This window comes from Sturnira hondurensis, unplaced genomic scaffold (assembly GCF_014824575.4).
Source record: "Sturnira hondurensis isolate 20B ecotype Veracruz unplaced genomic scaffold, ASM1482457v3 Scaffold0017436, whole genome shotgun sequence".
In the NCBI taxonomy this organism is placed as follows: domain Eukaryota; kingdom Metazoa; phylum Chordata; class Mammalia; order Chiroptera; family Phyllostomidae; genus Sturnira; species Sturnira hondurensis.
This window is the reverse complement of record NW_028090067.1, coordinates 13,242,195-13,261,839: the sequence shown is the minus strand read 5'-3', so window position 1 is coordinate 13,261,839 and position 19,645 is coordinate 13,242,195. Positions and strand designations below refer to the sequence as shown.

At 50.9% G+C, this 19,645-nt stretch overlaps 2 protein-coding genes across 2 annotated transcripts in view; one reads left to right on the top strand and one right to left on the bottom strand.

Moving 5' to 3' along the window:
* SYN3 (synapsin III) overlaps nucleotides 1-19,645 on the top strand; it is a 372,954-nt gene that overhangs the window by 104,228 nt on the left and 249,081 nt on the right. The gene's annotated exons all lie outside the window — the stretch shown is intronic.
* Nucleotides 1,364-19,645, bottom strand: part of TIMP3 (TIMP metallopeptidase inhibitor 3) — a 56,994-nt gene continuing 38,712 nt past the window's right edge. Inside the window, exons 2-5 of the mRNA XM_037068440.1 lie at nucleotides 14,453-14,535; nucleotides 7,044-7,155; nucleotides 6,221-6,342; nucleotides 1,364-5,117 (exon numbers count right to left, since the gene is read on the bottom strand). Of these exons, the coding sequence (XP_036924335.1) occupies nucleotides 4,920-5,117; nucleotides 6,221-6,342; nucleotides 7,044-7,155; nucleotides 14,453-14,535 (515 nt within the window). The 3' untranslated portion in view covers nucleotides 1,364-4,919. The remainder of the gene's footprint in view (nucleotides 5,118-6,220; nucleotides 6,343-7,043; nucleotides 7,156-14,452; nucleotides 14,536-19,645) is intronic.

Genomic DNA, 19,645 nt, shown 5'->3' with positions numbered 1-19,645 from the left:
AATATATCTGTGGTTGTCTCTGGGAAGTGGTTGGAGCTTAACTTGGAGTATGTGGTGTAGCCTGCCATTGGCGGATAGCTGGGTGGGAGGCACTACTGTCTTTCTGAATGGGTTGGAGAGCTCTCCATCCCTCAGCTAGAAGTTGGTTGGAAAAGTCCCGGGCAGCTGGCAACAGCCAGTGACATGCCTGCTTGCATGGTTGCTGGTCTACTTCAGGTAGTCAAGGGAATACAGGGCTGCAGCCCCACACTTGCCTTGGAAACAGGACAGTCAGTAGGTTACCTGATTACACTAGCTGGAGACAGTAATTCCAAGCTCAGCTACTGAGCTGGACAGTCCTGTTTGGAGACACTGATAGGTAGGGTGTGGGCTCCAGGTGGGAGCCGTCTAACCAGATGGAGTGGTTCTCCACTGATTGTCTTTCACTTATATCTGACCCAGAGAGAGTCATAGAATCCAGGATGTGCCGGTTGGGATAGAAGGGCGTGTGGAACCGGCCTATTCCAGCAAAGTGTGAACACTGGAGAAAATTGAGGGTTTATCATCAAACTAGCCTGAGCTTGAATCCTAGTTCTGCCTAACTACTGGTAGAGCCTGGGTAGTGGGTAAACCTCTGTGAGCCTCAGCTTCCGTCACTGAAAGCCATGGATGATAGTGGAACGACCTCACTGGGTTGTTGAGGTTTGGTGAAATCCTGTGTATAGTGTGCTGTGCCCGACATATGATAGGTGCTCGAAGTGGAATTGGTTTAAAATAAGGGCAAAGCGATCCCCTGAAACATTGTTCACAATGGGGTGAATGCTGGGTGAAGGGTCCACAGCCAACCTAATCTGCTGCGGGTGCCAAGCCAGCTCTAAGCTCTGGGAGGGCTTTGCCATCTGTTGTGGGGCCTCGTGAGTTCCTGGCATTCCCCACTAGGCTAAGCCACACTTGGAATTACAGGCAGGCATTTGGCATCAAGGACTGCTGTTTACAGCCTTCCCCTTCCTACTTCCACTCGGTGGAGATTCTTAGGAAGAAAATAGGGAAGTCCAAGTCAGGGCTCCAGTCTGGGGGTGCCTGTAATCAGATAAAGACCCAGATTCCATAGAACTGTGGAGATCTCTGGCCATAGAATCAGGGAACAAGGTCAGGGCTGGATTAGCATCCAGGAGGAAATCTAAGATGCCTCCCCAGAAATGCCCCCTGCCTGGGAAAGGAATGGGGCAGGGTGGGTCCAGGCTGTGGAGGTGAGTGGGCGAGGGGAGTGTGCACGGGCCTGGAGCCAGGACAGGTCGGACACACCAGCTCCCAAGGCCTTCTGTGATCTGTATCATTCCCAACGGCGGTCAGGACACAAGGAGGCGAGAGACTGCCGGTGTGTGAAATAAAACCACTTTACTGTTTAGAATCAAGGACACACTATAAAAAGTGAACATTATGCAACATTACAAGACAATATACATTCACGGAATATAAAATTCATAAATAACATGGAGGAAAACTGTAAACAGTGCTACAAAATTTAGCAACAAATACATTCCTTCTAGACAGGGTTTTCTCTGGTTGGTGTCTCTCCATCACTTCTGGGTCTCAGGACAGCGGACTGGCTAAGGGGGAAGGTGGGGGTGCAGGAAAACCTACAAGGCCCCTCAGAGCACGAACCCTGGTGTCTACGTTCTTCCCCTCCTCACACCTCCCAAGAGCCATTTAGGTGGCTGTTGAAATCCGCCTCTCCTATTTATCTCCATTTTGTTTGGCTTTTGCCATCTTTGTCTTGCATAAAATTGTTTTAGTGACATTTTTATTTTAGGCAGCCAGGAGCAAAACACTTGGGTGTCATCTTAGCGTAACCCATATTGGCCATGGTCAAGGAGAGGATGATGGGCTGGGAAGGGTCTCATTTCCCTCGGTGTCTCTGAGACACAGCTGTCCCTCCAAATCATTTATTTCTTGAATTGCTCAAGAACGGTGGTATGGAAATGGTGCTCATAGGCTTGACCACTGTTTAGGTCTGGGGCTGGGTGGGTCTCCCAGTGCTGCCTACCCTGCCAGATGGAGCACTGACCTGAGACAGAGCCTAGGTGTGGGCTTCCTGGAGACAGAGGCAGAAGAGACGGCCAGGGCAGGCCCAGAGATCTTGAATTACAGTTCTCATGGCCTGACACTTTTTGGAGAAATCATGGCCTCTCGACTGGATGGGCAAAGGAATGGGAATGACCAGCAGACTGCCTGGAGCGAGTTGATACAGTGCGAGAACATGGACGCACTTGCTGGTTCCCCCCCACCCCCCGCCTCCTGCCTACTCCAGAAAGCACATGGCTGCTGACAGGAGGAGGCTGGAGGAGTCTCAAGTGCTGGTTCCTTGTAGTTTCCCCTGTTCGCCAGTCCAGCTGCCCAGACAAGAGAAGTATTTACCCTCCGTTCCACTGTAGAATTTGATTCAGGAAAATGGTGGCATGTGGGTTTCGATTTTTTTCTCTTAAACACAATGAACACATATTACAGCCTACACATGACACAAGATTTAGCAAAATAAAACGCTCACAATATGATTGAAATACAGAAGTGTCTCAGCTACATAATGACTTTAAATTATACAGGAAGTGAACAGGTGAAATAAACAAAGCTATAGCTTATAGAAAGCTCAAAAACCGCCCTCTGACAACACCGCTTTGCAAAGGACCCTTCTTTGCCCAGGACCGGCTGTTCTCCCCACCAGGGCCTGGCAGATGGGCCTGCGGCTCCACCAGCGTATCTGCAGGGAAACTCCAGGTGACCCCACCAGGGACCAAGAATGGTCAGCTGCCTCATGGAGGAGAGGCTGATGTCTGACCACGGGAGGGCGCTTGTACACGTTGGATTAGGGGTTCCACCTTGTAAGACTTTGAGGTTGAAAGACAATCTCAAAAACACCAAGTCTAGGGCTTACCCCTTAAAAGCCACTGGCCTGTGGACCTCTGCTCCCTCTGCTCACACTGCCCCATCGAGATGGCAGAGCCTCCCGTTTTCCACGTGCCAAATGTCATGACCGCAAGGTGAAAGGTACAAGGGAATGGAATCAATCCCAAGGAAACCGGGTGCCTTCACCGACTTCCTGCTCTGGGATTCTACCAGACACCCTGCCCGGGCATTTGTGTGTACGTGCGAGACATTATTACAATGTACTGTCTGCTTCTTTTTTGTCTCCTGTTTAAATTGGCAGCTCTGTTTCCTAAAGCGGAATGAACTGAAGATACAAATACTAATAGAGGATAAATATCCATAATCTGAAAAAAGAGAGCAATCATGTTAAATGTCACCATCCTACCATCCCCGACTCTGTGATATACATTATCTCCTACTCTCGGCATCTCATTTCCAGCACTAAAACTTAAAATACTTTTATTTAATTGGAGAATTTATATTATAGTTTTATTTCAGGAAAACACAACAAAAACCCCTCCAGCTGATTGCAGAGTCAGGCTTCCCCAAAACCATCAATTGAAATCCATGAGGTAAGGACCTCGGGAGGTGGCATTCACCCACCAGTGAGCTGGAGAAAGAGAAGCAAGCTGTCCCCAAACCCAGGAGAGGTGGCCATCTGGCCTTGGCATGACACATGACACTCTGCAGCTTCCCCTCCTGTGCCCAGGCCCCTGACCCACACTGACTCTCATCTCCCATCTGAGCCCAGCCAGGAAGGCAGTTAAAGGAAGGCCCCAAACATGGAGCAGGAGAAAAGGAGAGGGACAGAGGTCAGGAGACCCCAATTAGAGGAATGCAGAGTGTTCAGAATTTCAAATTTTAATTAAATTTTTTTAAAAAGCCAACTTGGAATGTCATGATTTTCTTCAAGCAAGCAACAACAACAAAAGAGATTAAACTATTGGTGTATTTAACAGCATTGAACAGAATTCTGTGTCCTGTAAAAAAATCAGCTTATGTCCTCGTGTGGGTATATGCAAATGTGTATACAAACACATCCCCCTAGTGAGCTAAACACTACTTTGGAAATAGTATGCTCTACCCAAGTCTACTTGGCTATATCTGTGGATAGTGTACGGTGTGTGTGTTTCTCCGATTTACATAAGGGCAAGGTCCTGGCCAAATCTACCAATGAGTTTTCCAGGAGGAAATCTCAGGGGAGTCGGGGAGAGGAAAGACCTTCAACTCAGTCTTCCACCTGAGCTTCTGTACAAGGCAGGCAAATTGCCTCCTGACCTCAGGCAGATGTCTAAGTCCTCGCCAACTAAGAAAGTTCCATTATGCTGGTCTGGCTGCTTGCTCCAGACTCGGACAGATCTGGTCAACCCAAGCACCGCTGGGCTGGGGGAGTGTGTGAGCTGCATCATCTCAGACCCTCTCTTACAGTTCCTTCCTTCCCTCTCCCACTCTCACGTGAGAGAGACACAGACACGCAGTCTGGCGGGGACATGCAGGAGCATCTCCTTGGTGTCTGAGACCTGCACACCTGGCTACTGCTGGCTACCTTTGACTGAAACGGTTGGCCTTTCAGCAGCATCCTTGTCTGTGTCCTTTATGTGCCAGAGTGGAGAAAGGCAGAGAGAAGAGGGTCCGGGAGATGAGGGGGTGGGGAGAAGAAAGCGGGGTCCGTATTACAATGCCAGAATAGGGTAGTTTTTTGATTTTTGTTTTCCTAAAAAAATATAATTATGTTATCATGAAGAAGAGGAGAATACAGTCCTCATTCTCTCTGGCATGGCACCGAAAATTTCCAGGCGGAAACAGGTGATGTCAAAACCAAAAAGAAGGGGTGGGGCGGGGCCAGGAGGATGTTTCCAAATAAACTGCGTATGACAGCACGGACTTTAAGAGTTCGAAGTGCTAAATTTGCGAGAAAACAGGCACTAATTTCATTGTCATCATTTGGGAAGAGTTAGTGTCCAAGGGAAGCTCAGCAGGAAGGGAGGGAGGTGAGGTGGGGCAGGGTCTGGCGCTCAGGGGTCTGTGGCATTGATGATGCTTTTGTCTGGGGGGGCCCATCCTCGGTACCAGCTGCAGTAGCCGCCCTTCTGCCGGATGCAGGCATAGTGTTTGGACTGGTAGCCAGGGGAGCCGAAGTTCGAGAGCATGTCGGTCCAGAGACACTCGTTGTTGGAGCTCACGAAGCAAGGCAGGTAGTAGCAGGACTTGATCTGCAACCAGATAACAGCCAGCGGTTGAGAGACTCTGCCCCGGTGGACCCTGGCCTCATGCTTGCCCGAGTCTGGATGCAGAACCTGGGAGCTGTGCGGGTGGGGCCCAGCCACATCAGCCCCTCAGGGAAAGTAATGTCAGTAATACTTGCTAACATGGACTGAGTGCCTGCTGTGTGCCAGACCTTCTGCTTAGGGCTTCTATGTCATTCTCTTCCATTCTCTTAACAGATATACCTGCCTTTTACAGAGAAGGAAATAGAGGCTCAGAGAGGCTCAGTAACTTAACCGCACAGCCAGGTCACACAGCCAGAAAGTGGTAGAATTAGACATTTGAGAGAGTTTTTCCTTCTCAAATGGTAACCAGCAAGGATGAACCATCTCAGCTGTGGTAGGGAACTGAGGAATTAGAAAGATTAAGGCATAAACCTCAAAGTCCAGCTGCCCTGCTGTGGAAATCAGACTTAATGAGCTGTGCGACCTATGGCTAGTTACTTAAGGTCTCTGAGCCTCTATTGCCTCATCTGCAAAATGGGGGCAATTGTAATAAAAACTGCCAAGTTGTGAGAAAACAGCCCAGTCCCTTCCCACAGCAGGAAGGCTGTGTGCCTTGTTCCTGTGCTTGGGCCAAGGAGTTGGGCCTCATTGAAGAGTCACCTTCCGTGACATGTGGTATCGGTGGTCCTGGGCCAGCTCTCTCACCAGGGGCAGGAGCCACCAATGAGTCAGCTACTTGAGTGAGCACACTTGGGACTACTTGGCAGGACCTGCCAGTGTAAGGACCCTGTTGTACCTGCCACCAACTTGAGCCTCATGCAGGGCCAGGGACGCTGAAGAGCCCTTGTGTCCCAACAGCTGCCAAGTGGGAAGCAGGGAGCAGCAGATTAGAGCAGACAGGCATTCTTCTCTCACCTTCTTTGCTGAGCAGCCTGGGGGCAACATTCCTTACCACCCCTGCTCAGACCTGCCCCTCTGCCGGGCCCCACACTCACCCCCTTCCCAGCCCAAGGGCCCAGAGTCCAGTAGAGCAAGAGCTGATATTTCTGGGGCGATGAGCCAGCACCCCACACCTACCACCCCCACACGCCCGTCCCGGGGCTTACCTTGCAGTTACAACCCAGGTGATACCGATAGTTCAGCCCCTTGCGCTGGGAGATGGTGAGCTGGTCCCACCGCTCCACGAAGTTGCACAGCCCTATGTACACCTTCCCGTCATAGATACGGCCTGTGGGGGGAAGAGGACAATACAGGGAGAGGTGTTTTTCCAGAGCCCAGCCAGAAGGGAAAGAATTCACACCTACTGAGTACCCACCTTAGGCCAGGTACCATACTAAGTATGTATCAGTCCTAAGATTTTGGTTAACCCTCCCCTATACCTTTTAAGGTGTTGGGGAGAATGTATCCCCATTTTCCAGGTGGGGAAAATGAACTCGGAGAGGTTAAGTGATTTGCAGAAGCTCTCAGCCCATGAGGCACTGACGCTGGGACTAGAGGCCAGCTCTTCACTTCCCACATCACTGAGTTCGGCTTTTGATTTTGTTACGGCCTTTGCTACACTGACTGCCTAAAAGGGGGTAGGGCAGTGACTTTCAAAGGCAGATCTCGGAGGCCGACTGTGAGGTGGAGAGGAACAGGTACTAGAGATCCCTCTTCATTGACAGAAGCGCCACGAAACTGTAGAACTCAGGGATCTCCTGCACTGGGTCAGTGGGGGAGCTGAGACTAAACCCAGCCCCAGTGTAGGAGCCTCAAGGTCCCACCTCGGGCTGTGGGAATTGGACCCAATACCAGACACCCCTTACAATCCACTGGGCACATGGCACAGAGCCTCAGGGCACCCTGGTCGACCACTCCTCTCTGCTTCTGAAGTGAAGGAACAGTGGGCCGCGGCCAGACGCTGGCCCACGTGCTAGAGTTGGCCGTTACCTGTCAGCAGGTACTGGTACTTGTTGACCTCCAGCTTAACACCACAGAGACTCTCGGACGCTTCCGTGTAGATGTACTGCACGTGGGGCATCCTGCTGAAGCCGCGGTACATCTGCGGGCAGAGGGACGTTGTGAGAGGAAGACCAGGGCTCGGAACCCATGCTGTCCTTTGGCCTGTGGGAACCTGAATTCTGGAAGTGGCCATCGTGTGACCAGTCCCAGCCTACCCACCCCAGGATTTTTGCTCCAGGCGAGGCCACCTAGTCTCCTCTTGAGTGAGTCATCACTGGCATCTGCCCAGAGAGACTGTCCTGCCCAGCCACCTATTCCAACATCCCACAACACTCTAAAGACACACTTTTCTCAAATCCCAGCACCTGTATGGGAGCCAAAGATGAATTTGCTGTGGAAGGGGTCCTGCCTGCTTTCCCAACCTCGGGACCTAAGCTCCCACTGGGCAGCCAGCCCGCGTTCTCATGACATCTCTGTGACTTTTTCCAGTGTATAAAAGCATTCTCACTACATCCCCTCACTGTACCCTCTCCTCACAAGAGCCTGGGAGGCAGGGGCTGTTGTGCCCCTTTGACCATGAGGACTCTGGGAGAACTTCCATTCAGTGGGGGAAAGCAGAACTCAAGCCTGAGGCTCTCCATGCCTTTATCCTTCTGACCACCAAATGAGAGCACTGGGCTATTTTACCGCAGATGAAGCACACAAATATGTACAAAACTCCTACATTTTTAAAATTAAACACATCATAATTATGAAACTGCTGGTATTTGGTCATCTAATTGACAACATACTCTGACACAGCAGCTCTCAACTAGAGGCAATTTTATCCCCACCCTGGGAGACACTTGGCAAAGTCTGGAGACATTTTTGCTTGTCACAACTGGGAGGTGGGATGGATGGAGGCTAGGGGTGCTGCTGAATGTCCTGTGATGCACGAGACAGCCCCCACTGCAAACAGTTATGTGGACCCAAATGTTAACAGTACCAAGGCTGAGAAACTCTGCCCTAATATTAACCCATTTAAACCCACGACAGCCGTATGTGGCGGGAACTATTATATCCATTTCATAGATGAGGAGCCTGAAGCCCAGGAAGATTAATGGCTCGGCTGAGGCCACACAGTTGGTAAATGGCAGAGATGGGAGTCCAAGCAAAGGAATTTGCTCCATAGTCCATGCTCTTAACCACTATCCTATGGTGTCTCCCACTGCAGCCTCACAAAGTTCATGGCCAAGGGTCTCTGATGCAGGAAAATGCCACTTAGGACTACTGTGCCTGCTTTGTCAGCATGCACCACAGCCACTGGTATGAACGCAACAGAGTCTGAACCCACTTGGCGATTCCAGGTCAAGTCCATGAGTGTTACATGGGTCTGGATCTGTCAAGACAACTCTGAACTCTGTGAGCCCGTGGGGTGGGGGTGGGGCACCAAGGTGTTGCCCAATCCCATGATCCCTGAAGTGCTCAGAATACACAGGCCCAGGTGGTCTCTGGGCTTATCCCAAGGGTCTCCAATAGGACAATGGCTCTACATTAGCTCCTGGCATGCGTCATTGATTTGCTTATGGCAATTAATAAAAAGCCAGACATCACCTCATTGGTGTCTCATCTAAGTGCCTCCCATTTGGTCTAATGGGCTATTTTTTCCTCCTCATCTTCTGTTAGTGGTGACTGGCTGGCGGGGGTAGGTGGTCCACTAGGAGCTCTGCCCTCAGAAGAGGTCTGTGGGCCGACAGAATTTGGGAGCCTCTGCCTTTTTTGAGGGGAGCACTCTCATCACTGCGTACAACCGTCCGTACAGACGGTTTTCATTTACCCGGCTTCCCTTCTAACCCTCTTCTCCCGTGAGACAGCTGAATGAGGAAACGCAGGCAGGCGCTGCATGAAGTGCTGTCCGCACTCAGTTTTCAATTATGCTGTGGGGAGCAGGGGGGTGTCGCCCCCCCCGCCCCCCGCCATGTCCTCAGTGATGGATGGCGCCTCTCCGGCTTTAATGGGAACCGTGCGTAAGAGTGCTGTTCTGTGTGTGCCATGGAGTGAGGCCTTCTGTGCCCAGCGCCTTCTCATGTTTGGTGGGGATGATCCTTGAGTTGTTGGCAAATGCTTCAACTCAGGACTCATTCTAGATCTTTTGGGCCCTGTTTGTCAGAGCGGGAGCCCCAGCTCATTCCGTGTCGGCCTTTCCCCTTTTTCTCTCATCTCTACTTTATGGGAAGAACTAGCCCTGCTTTAGACTCCAGTGACTTCCACTGCTCAGTGAGAACTGGACTTGTCAAAATCAGCTCGGCACCCCTGCTGCTTTTGAATCTGCAGGACCCCATATTTTAACAACTCCAACAGTGGCACGCAGAGTCAGGGTTGGAACGGGCCGCAAACGGTGGCTTGGGGCAAACACGGTGCTGCCGTGCGGGGTCAGCTCTAAAGACGGCAATACGATCCATGTTTCACAAAGGTGCGTTCTACTCGTTCTATTGTCTTTTCTTTATAATCAGCCTATCTTTCCCTAAACATTGACCTTAAGGTGTCATTAGATCCATCATCAGAGAGACATGGAATCAGTTTGACAAATTTAGAAAGGGGAGAGTAGGCTTCTAATGAACCGAAATCAGAGAATCAGAGCGTCTCAGAATTGGAAAGGATGTTAAAGGTAATCCGCTCAGACTAGCGCAATGGAGGATTAATGGTGAGCCTGGGTTCTGGAGACAGAGTCCGAATCTTGTCTCCACCATTTATGAGCCACTCAGAAAGCTACTCGGTTTCTTCATCTGTCAAATGAGGCAAAGGACCTACTTCATAAGGTGCTTTGAGAACTAAGAATAGTCCTCAGCATACAACACTGAGTCAACGCTAGCTTAAAAACAGTTACATCAAAACTCCTGCTGAGCGGGGGGAAGGGTTTGGCCCTCTTCCCACGTGTCTTCACCCCGCCTCCTGCTCTCTTAGTGCAAATAGCTAAAGCTGGTTTGGAACTTCACATGTAAGCAAGTTGTTCTTTCTTCTCCAGCTTTATGGAGGTGTGGTCGACAGGTAAAAAGGATAAATAGTCCAGGTGTCCAGTGGGATGTTTAGGTATATGTGTGTGTTGCGAAGCAGCGGTCAAGCCAGATGACGTATCTGTCACCTCACATAGCTCCCGTTCTGTGTGTGACAGAGTGTGGCAGTGCTATTCGCTCAGCGAGTGTACAATGTACAGTGTGGCATTGGCAGCTCTAGTCTCCACGCTGTGCATTCGATCTCCAGCATTTGTTTATTCATCCCGCCGAACTGAAACTTTGTGCCCTTGGACCCAAGCCTCCCCCTTCCCTACCTCCCTGCCCACAGTAACTACCCTTCTACCTCTGCTTCCAAGCGAGAGTTGACTTTCTTAGGTTCCACATAAAAGGGAGACCACGTGGTGTTTCTTCCTGTGTCTGGCTTATCTGACTGAAAGTGTCTTCCAGGTTCACCCTGTTGTCACAAATGATAAGACCTCCTTCTTTTTTAAGGCTGAATAATATTCCTGTGTGTGTGTCTGTCTGTCTGTCTGTCTGGCACTGGACTCTCCAAGCCCCTGGGCCTCCCATCTTGGTGGCATCTACACAAAGATCCTAGAAGTTAGCTTCCCTTGGGGTGAAGGGGCAAATAAGGTGTTTCTGAGTCTGAGGGAACCTGTCAGATATCTGTGCTGGACGCTGCTGTATATCACAAACTCATCAACAGACCAAGCAACGGGAGTTTCGCAGCTTGGACTCGACTGCGGCACCAAGTGCATGGTCTCTCTCTCGGAGAATGGTTGTCTAGCTGGGGAGGCAGAGCACGAGAATGGAGTCAGTCTCTGCAGAAGCTAATGAGACCCAGACCTTGAAGAGGCACAGGCAATGGGAGGAAGAGACCTGCTGGAGGCGGGGGTGTCAGAGAGGCCTCCAGCTGGAGCTTCAAAGGCGAGACCCTGCTATTGCTTATTTGATTAGACAAACCACTGAAGGAAGGAAGTCCCTGGGGGCCAAGCATTCCTACTGCCCAGCAGATCTGTGCTGCCAGACTCAGGATATGCACAGCACATGACCAGCGGGCCTCCCTGTGGGACCAGCTGGGACATAATGTCCCCCACGTGCTGTCCTGTGCAGCTGGCCTAAGAGCATGTCTCTACTGCACAAACTACAGCCCTTGGCTAAGCAGACGGATTTCCCATGGTCCTGATAGGCGATAAGGGTCTCACAGATTAGAGCGGCCACCTCTGCACCACAGCCCGGGTGGCTCAGCCCCAGCTAATCTCCAAGTTTGGGTTTGCAACGAGCTCCCTCAACATTCTAACACCACCCCCTGACCACATACCCATAGGTCTCTGCACTCTCAAGATGTGCCTGAGAGACCATCCCGAGGCTCTGGGATTAGCATATGGGAGAGGCTTGGCCTGTCTTTCATCTTGGGGAGAAGGGTATTTGTGGGGGTGGTCTGAGAATGAAGAGAGAGGTCAGACAGGGTGGCTTGACTTCTCTGAGTGCCTTTAGTCCTTCTAAGGAAGCCCTTGCTTCCCCCATCTCTCAGTAGACTCTCTAATCCGCTACAGTAAAGCACTCCAGGGACCAGTGCCAAAATCATGCAGGCTGGCCTCTCTGGTCTCTCCCCCCACACCTCCTACAAAGACTTTTTTTGTTACACCCTTTGTTAAGACATTGCAAACCAAGAGCTACACTGCTACAGGACAAACCCACAAACTCAAGCTAACCTCTTTAGTTCCCTAGAGGGCTCGGTACAAATGGGGTGGGGGTGGCCCCCAAAGTGGTCGGGAATGATCAGTCTGCCTGCCGTCCCACTGCTCCGTAGTCTCCACACAGGGAAAGGCTACGGTTTGGCCCTGGTTTGCTGCTTTCTCCTACATGATCTTGACTAGTGTGTGACCTTCCAAGCTCAGTGGCCTCACTATAAAATCAAGGATAATGTGTATCTGTTCCATAGGGCTGTTTGAGGTTTGAACCATGCAAAGACTGAGCAGAATATAGCAAATGCTCAACAAATATTACTTGTACGGAGTCTTATATTCACTGTAACAAATACTATCTTTGTATCCCCAGCTGCAAGTATAGTGCTAAGCATAGATAGAGTGAGAAGGAGAGCGAGGGGTCTGATTGGCTACTGCTAGGTCCCACACCTTCTCTGAGTAAGCCTGGTAACTGGAGACCAGCAGAATTCAGGGGTGCCTCTGGATAGAAGGGCAATGACCAGTTCTACGGGTTATGCAATACTGGGCCGGAAGGAAGGGTAGAGTTAATAAAGAACATTAGGTAGTGATTAATGATCCAAGTAAGAGAGCAGAGAGATTTGGGGGAGGGGGGGTCACATAAAGAACACACAGATTGGGAAGGAATCCTGACACCTCAGCTTGGGAACCAGATTTCCCTTTAATCACATGCATGACTCTTGAGTAAATCAGTTCCTCTTTGAGTCTCTGTCAGAAGTAGAATGAGGGATTTTACTCTCTAATGACCAGCGCCCTACTTCCATGAACCTGGGTGGCGGATGGTGAATGGACAGTGTAAGGCCAGCATCCTGGGAGTGCGTGTGTGTGCTCTGAAGCTGATGGACAAGCAAATGCTATTTGGCCTCTACACACATTCCCTTACCTCCCCAGCCTCCAGGAGCTGGCCTCACCCCACTGAGGGGAAATAGGACATTCTGCCCACAGCAAGGGCATCAGGCCCTGCTGGCACCCAGGCACTGGAGGAAGGAGGGAAGCAGGCAAAGCGAGGAACCGCTGCCTCCCAGTTCTCTCCTTGCAGCAGCGCTCTGCTGGCCACAGAATATCTCAGATATGAAGGACTGTTCCCGAGCAGGCAGGGAGTGTGTTCCCTAAACCTCTGCTTTTGTCTCATGTGCTTTGGCACTTGTTCCCTGGCTGCCAGGGGTTGCACAGTAGGTTCTCGGGGTGTTGTTACTCCTCTTGGGCCCCCTCTGCCCACTGTTCTCTCCCCATGGCTGTCTAAAGACATCAGCTGGTCTCATGACTGAGCTTGGGCAGCCAAGGGCAACCAGCCAGGGCTGACTCTGCACATTACATAACCAGAAGGCTGTGGATGTTTGCAAGACTGAATCCAAAGCAACAGGTTCTACAAACTTAGTACATCTAACCCCAACGACCTCAGGATGCAAGGAGAGTGAGGCCTGCAGGTCTGCCTCTAGGATGGATGGGTACTTCCCGGCGGCTATGTCATCCACCCTAAATGCTGGTGATGTGAATACAAACAATGAATAAAGGAGCTGGCAGATCACTTGGACCTGAGTGCACCCATCTTGAACTTCTGATTGGGCACCCAGGAGTCTTCTCTTCCCACCTGACTATAGTTCCTAAATGTAGGAATCCGTTTTCCAAGGGGCCTCCGGAGCTCCCGGCACAGTGTGCTGTATATAGGGAGGTAATTACAAAGGTGGGGGTTGGACCAGTTGGCAAATTGTTCAGTAGGGTGAAGCGCCCGTATTCCTTTTGAGCACCTCCTAAAACAGCTCCTGTTTAGAAGGAGCATGACCAGTGTCCCAGAATCCTGAAATGCCTCAGCCATAAGGGCTCTGAGGGGCGCCAAGCCCAACCCCACACTGTTAACAGTTGGCAAAATGGAGCCCAGGAAAAGGGAGGATTCCAAGGTCAGTGAACTAATTAGAGTGGAGCTGAGACCAGGAGACACATTCTCTAGGTTTCGAATCTTATGTTCTTCTCCCTGAGGAGGACTTCCTTAATGTGCTTCATAGTGGGAATATACTGGGCCTGTGTTGAGTTGTATGAATATGCTTAGCAAACGATGTGAACTAGCTGGGATGCGAGAAGGCAATTAAAGCTGGGAAAATAGGTAAAGAGAGCGAAGTTTCTATCACAAGGAAAGGTTTCTGTGATCAGCACAAGTTCAATGTAAAGATTCAAGGGGTTAAGCCTAAGTTGCAACTTCAGTGGCTACGCAAGACCTGTGCATTGTTGAAACTCAACAGAGCTCGAAAGAGCCCGTAAGACAATTCATTCCATCCTCCTCGTGTTACAGATGGGGAGACGGAGGCTCAGAGATGGTCAAGCAGTGAGTTGGCCAAGGTCTCATAGCTGCTAGGTAACAAGGCTGTCTGCTGTCTGGTTCCAGAACCCAGCCTCTTATCTGCCTCTGAGGAACCCCACCTGCACTGGCTCTGGGATGAAGCAGCCACATCCCCTCTTCCTACCTCCTTCCTCCCCTAACCCTCCTCCCCCACCCCCTTCCCACCCATCCCTTTCTGCTGCTTCAGCAACACCCTCTCCAACAGGGCAAAAGGGCTGTGTCTGGGGTTCAGACACTGAGCAAACACACATCCTGGTTCCAAACCACCTGGCCTCCGCTGGCCTGGCCTCTTCTGGCAAAACAAACCCAGAAATGCGTCTGAGGCCGGCCGCTGTCACTCACCTTCATCTGCTTAATGGTGTAGACCAGTGTGCCAAAGGGCCCCTCCTTCACCAGCTTCTTCCCCACCACTCTGGCTCGGATCACTGCAGAAACGGGCAAGACAGAGACAGGGAGGAGGTTAGAGAGGACTGAACCACATCAGACACCACATCCCGGGTGGCCATCAGCCCCGCTGGGTGCCTAGCATTGCTTGCTTCGCTTTGAGCCAACTCGAATAGAATCAGAGCAAGAATTCAGATGAGAGACACGGCGGGTGGGGAGGGAGGAGTGGAGGGAGAAGGGAAAGCAGTCCTCATTCGAGTAATTTCTCCAATGTTCGAGCCTGCCTGCCCTGGAAGCCCCTAGGCTGCATTCACTGGGGAGGAATCTCTTGACTCTGTGGTCTCACGGTAATCCCAAATCTACTTCACACGTTAGAGCTTCTTGCCCTCCATCCATCCGTTGTCCACCTGACACCCCCATGGTCTCCCAGACTTATTCTCTTTCCACCAGGACCCCCTCCTGAGCCTCATCTGGGGCTCTTCCTTTGCGTGTGTAAATTCACTGTCTCCTAACATGTCTACCGGGTTGCCCTGTACCCCAGCCACCCTGCAGGCCCCAGTCAGCATGCTAATGGGATGCTGGGTACCCAGCTCTCTACAGCAAAGGATGCAGCAGTGTGTCACTTAGAGAGGGTGTGGTGGTGGGCGGGGAAGGCTTGGGAGTATGGACTCGGGAGCCAACTGAACGCTTCCGATCCCAGCTCTGCTCTTTACTGCTATGATGACTGTGGACAAGTAACTTTGTCTCTGGTCCCCAATTTCCTCCCCTAAGGAAACCAGGACAATAATGGCACCGATCTCCTGAACGGAAGGGTTGGGCAAGATAATGCATGTGAAACTCTTGGCACTGTGTCCTGGATGTAGTGTGCATTACATACATGGCACTGTCATCATCATGATCACCACTGCCAAAAACGGAACGGACTGACCATGAAAACATTGTTTCCAGAACAACCGCTCCCATTTACTGCACACCTACTATGCACAATAGTACATCCCACTTACTTACTCCTCACAACCGCCTGACAAGGGGAATGTTAGCATCCGTGTTCTACAGATGAGGAAACGGACAGAAAAGTGCAGCCACTTCCTCTGAACCTGATGTTCTTTCTCATCTGTAAAGAGGGTGTAACTCCACGTCAGGGAGCTGGAGTTTGATCCTTCACAGGATCAAACAAAAGATCCTGTGAAACTTCACACTACAGGGTCTGGGAGGAAGAATATGCTCAGTAAATACTAGCTCACCATGAATACGAAAACAGCTAGACCCAGCATGACAAGGGCTAGAACAGGGGCATTTACTACACGCAGCGGGAACACAGGAAAGAGAGGGGTTGACTTCGAGATTATAAAAGAAGCAGGGCTTTCTCTTTTTCACTTTTTGTGGAAAAGATGCTGTCTTCCAGTAATTGTAAAACCTGCACATGGAAAATAGGTCTTGAAGACAGAATTCAGAAATTGCATAGAAGCTACATTCATTGGCTCCACCAAAGAAAAACATCACTGAGTAATAAGAACAAGTAACAAAAGCTGGGGGGCTGCCATGGGGGCAGGGGGTCTCCATCAAGGGGTCCTGGGTGCTAAGACCTTGGCCAGAATGAAATGGATTTGGCACATACAGCAGCCATGCTATGAAGTTCAAATAGAACATGCACACACACACCTGCCCATTCTGGTAGCTCCATCGTCCTTCCCCACGTTGGATGTCCCACCATGTTTCTCAATTCATCAACTCTAATCTTTTTTTTTTAGTTCTTTACTAGGAACCAAATCCTCCACCCCAACTGGCTTCTGTCCTATTCCTTCCCAAATGAGCTTGGACCCTACTCTTCCCAGTCAGACATAAAGTCAGGACTCAGATGAATTACCAGCCCCTCCAGATCTTCTTGCCAGGGGCGGCAAAACAGGGAGCCCCTTGGCAAAGTTAGCCATCTAGCGGAGGCAGATCCGTCTGGGAGGAGGCGAGTGGCTGTTTCCAAGTCTGCTCTAAAACCGAGAGGTTGGCAAGATCCCAGGCTGGGCTCCCTCAAGATTCCGCCTGCACCTCTGTGTCTCTCTGCACAGCAGCATCCTCAGCAGGGAGCCCTCCTCCCAGGGACCCAGGGACCCAGGGTTCCTCTGTGTTCACTCCTACGGGCAGGTTGTACCAGCTTAACTGTTGGGCAGAAAGCACAAGGGCCAGGGCTTTCCTACTGATTCTTCCTGAATGCCCTTGGCTCCCTCTCCTCCCACTTCATTAATGCAGAAGGTAAACCAGGGAGCGAGGCTTTGCCTAGGGCGGGAAATAGCCAAAGGTCCTTTAAATAGCTCCCTTTTCCTGGCTCAAAGACGGCTCGACCGCATTCAGACATAACATGTCATAAGCAGACTCGTCCTATAAGCCTGGGTACTTCTGGAAGCTTCTGCACACACAGTGAGCCAATTCCTTCCTTACCCTGAAATGGCCTGAGCTTGGAACCTTTTCATCCGAGAGGAGTTCAGGGAAAAGGGAGCACGTTTTCACAGTCAGGAAGCCACATGGGAGTTAGAGTTCCCCCCATTACCGTGGCCTCAGGCAAACCCGTGTCCCCAGAGTTCTTTCCTCCCAAATCTCTCTGATAATCTTGGCCCAGTGCCCCTCGTGTGTCTTACAAGTGAGCACTTATTACTAGTGGAACAGAAACACAGCATGGAAAGCATTGAAGAGCCTGGGCTCAGGAGCCTGACTGCCTGGGTTCAAATCCCAGCACCGGCACTACATGACCTTAGGGAAGTTACTAAACCTCTCTGTGCCTTGATTTCCTAATCTCTAAAATGGGAATGAGTGTAACAACACCACATACATTTGCTGTGAGGGTCAAGTACAAGCACTGAGAACAGTGGGTGGCCCTACCCAAGCTCCACGTGCCTTCTATCACTGTTACTAATATTGCCACCACTGCCGTGACTTCTGTCGCTGTCTGTGTGTCCTGGAGCATCTTCAGGCTTCTCACGTGCCCTGTAAGCTAAGGCCTCGGGGTTCACCCTAGGATGGGAAGAAAGGCAAAGTACTCATCAAAATACTTTGGCCTTGCAAAATTTCTGGGAGGGATAGAGGAGCACACGGGAGCTGATCAGAACAGAGGTGCCTGGAGCACCCCCTTCAGCACAGATACCTGTCCCATCTCATCACCCACGCGCAACTCAAGTGCAGACTACCAGGACCAAAGGAGAGCTCATAGTCATGGTCCAGAAAGACCACGATGGCCCAGTGTAGAGGCCGCACCAGTGTTTTCCTTACAAAACCCCGCACTAAAATTAAATAACATTCTGTTCTCCTAAAGAGCTCCGAAAAGTCCTTCCAGAGGAAAATCACTGGCCAACTCCAAATCCGCCTATTTGGTCTGTGAATTTAATATGTCTTTATTTGCTTCAGTCTCTCCTCTGCAATTCACATGTGTGCTATTTTGTACTTTCCTTTTTGGCAACGAGAGTGGTCCCAAGGCATCCGCTGGCCCAGGGGCCACAGTGGACAGGGGAGGTGTGGCCAGGTCACGGTGCTCCAGCAACAGAAGACAGTTCCCAGCCTGGGGGCTGGCAGCATGTCAGGCCATTCCCGCCACCTTGATGTGGTGGCTGGAGGCCAGCTTTACAGATGGGCTGGCTGACACTGGTTTTCTTTCTTCTCCTCCACGCTGGGGAGTGGCCCACACTGTCTACCCAGTGTCCTCCAGCGGCTAAACCAACATGGGCGTGAACTGGGCTGGTATCCGGGAAACTGGGGAGGGTGCTGGGGAGGGTGACAACAACAAGTCAAAGTCCCATTGCCTACCTCAACAGGGCACAGCCTAATGGGGAGACAAAGTTTAAAGCTCCTTGCTAGAGGGCTCAATGCCAAGGTGCAGAGCACCAGTCAGGGAGGGGGGTCTAGGTGCAGCCTGAACCTCAGTCTTGGAGCCTCTCAGACCCCGGGAAGGGAACCTAGGCTCCTGGGCTTGTGGGACTCGACAGAAAATAGGGTAGAGAGAATTTCAACTTAAAAAGCGTGTAAGAAGAAACTGGCCGGGCTCTGTGCACCCATGTCATTGGCACGCAGCCCAGGAAATAGCCAGGGCAGAGCAAAAGGTAGGTTTACAGTTGTGAGTACACAAAACACAGTTGATTCTTGTATCGTTATTATTGTATTATTTTCCAGGTGAACAACTGTAAACCTACTTTTGCCCCACCCTGTATGTAGGACCCACTTAAATATGTCATACACCTCAGCAAATTTTCTTGCCTTTTCTTCAATAATTTCTAGGGAAGGGCTACTGGGGGCTTGCAAAAACAAAGGAAACAAGGCCTATCTCTTCCAGAAATGTAATTGCATGCTGCCTGCCCACACCTCCATATGTAGTAATGTAGACCCCAAGCAGCACGAGTTTTGAAGAAAAACCAAATCCAGTGGCAGATAGGATAGGATTCAGCAGCTCACTGGTGTGGCCAGAAATCATACATCTGCTGCTCATCGCCATTTCCAGAGGGGGACAAGACACCCATGAGCTGGCCCCTACCTCCTCCCCTTTCCTTCCCCCTCCCATCCAAACTTCTTCAGTCAAATCCAGACTTTTCTCCTCTCAACTGATGGCTGGACCTACTGGCGGGCTGAAAGGCCGAGTCTGGCTGCTTTTTGAATCAAGGATCGCTGAACCGAGTTCATGTATACCAGCTTAGGGCCAGCTTCTGCCCATCTTGGCATCCTGTTGAGAGCCTCTCTGTGATGTAGCGGTCAATTAAACTTCGACCGTCTAGGGGGTGAGATGTTCCCTCTGCCCTCTTCCCATCTCTCCGAAGGCCCTACAGAATAATTTTGCTGAAGCCAGAAGAAGTAAGGCACGCCACTATAGCAGGGAGAATGCATTTCCCCAAAAGCCAAAGTCACTGTTAGTGTCAACTCCAGGGAGCGGTGGTTCTTGGACCCCAGCAGGCAGGATGTGGGCAGACAGAAAAGGCTGGACCATGGGTTCACCTGTCTTCTCAGGCCTGGTCTTCAAGGGATGCCTGTGATCCAACTTGTCTAATGGTCACCAGATGTGTATTTCCCTGTTGTCATCCTCACAGGATGGCAAAGCAAGGGTCCTTTCTGGGGCTAGAGTGCTTGTGACAAAGACAGTAAGCAGGAGACATCACAGCAGGGCATGCCCAAAGCCCATAT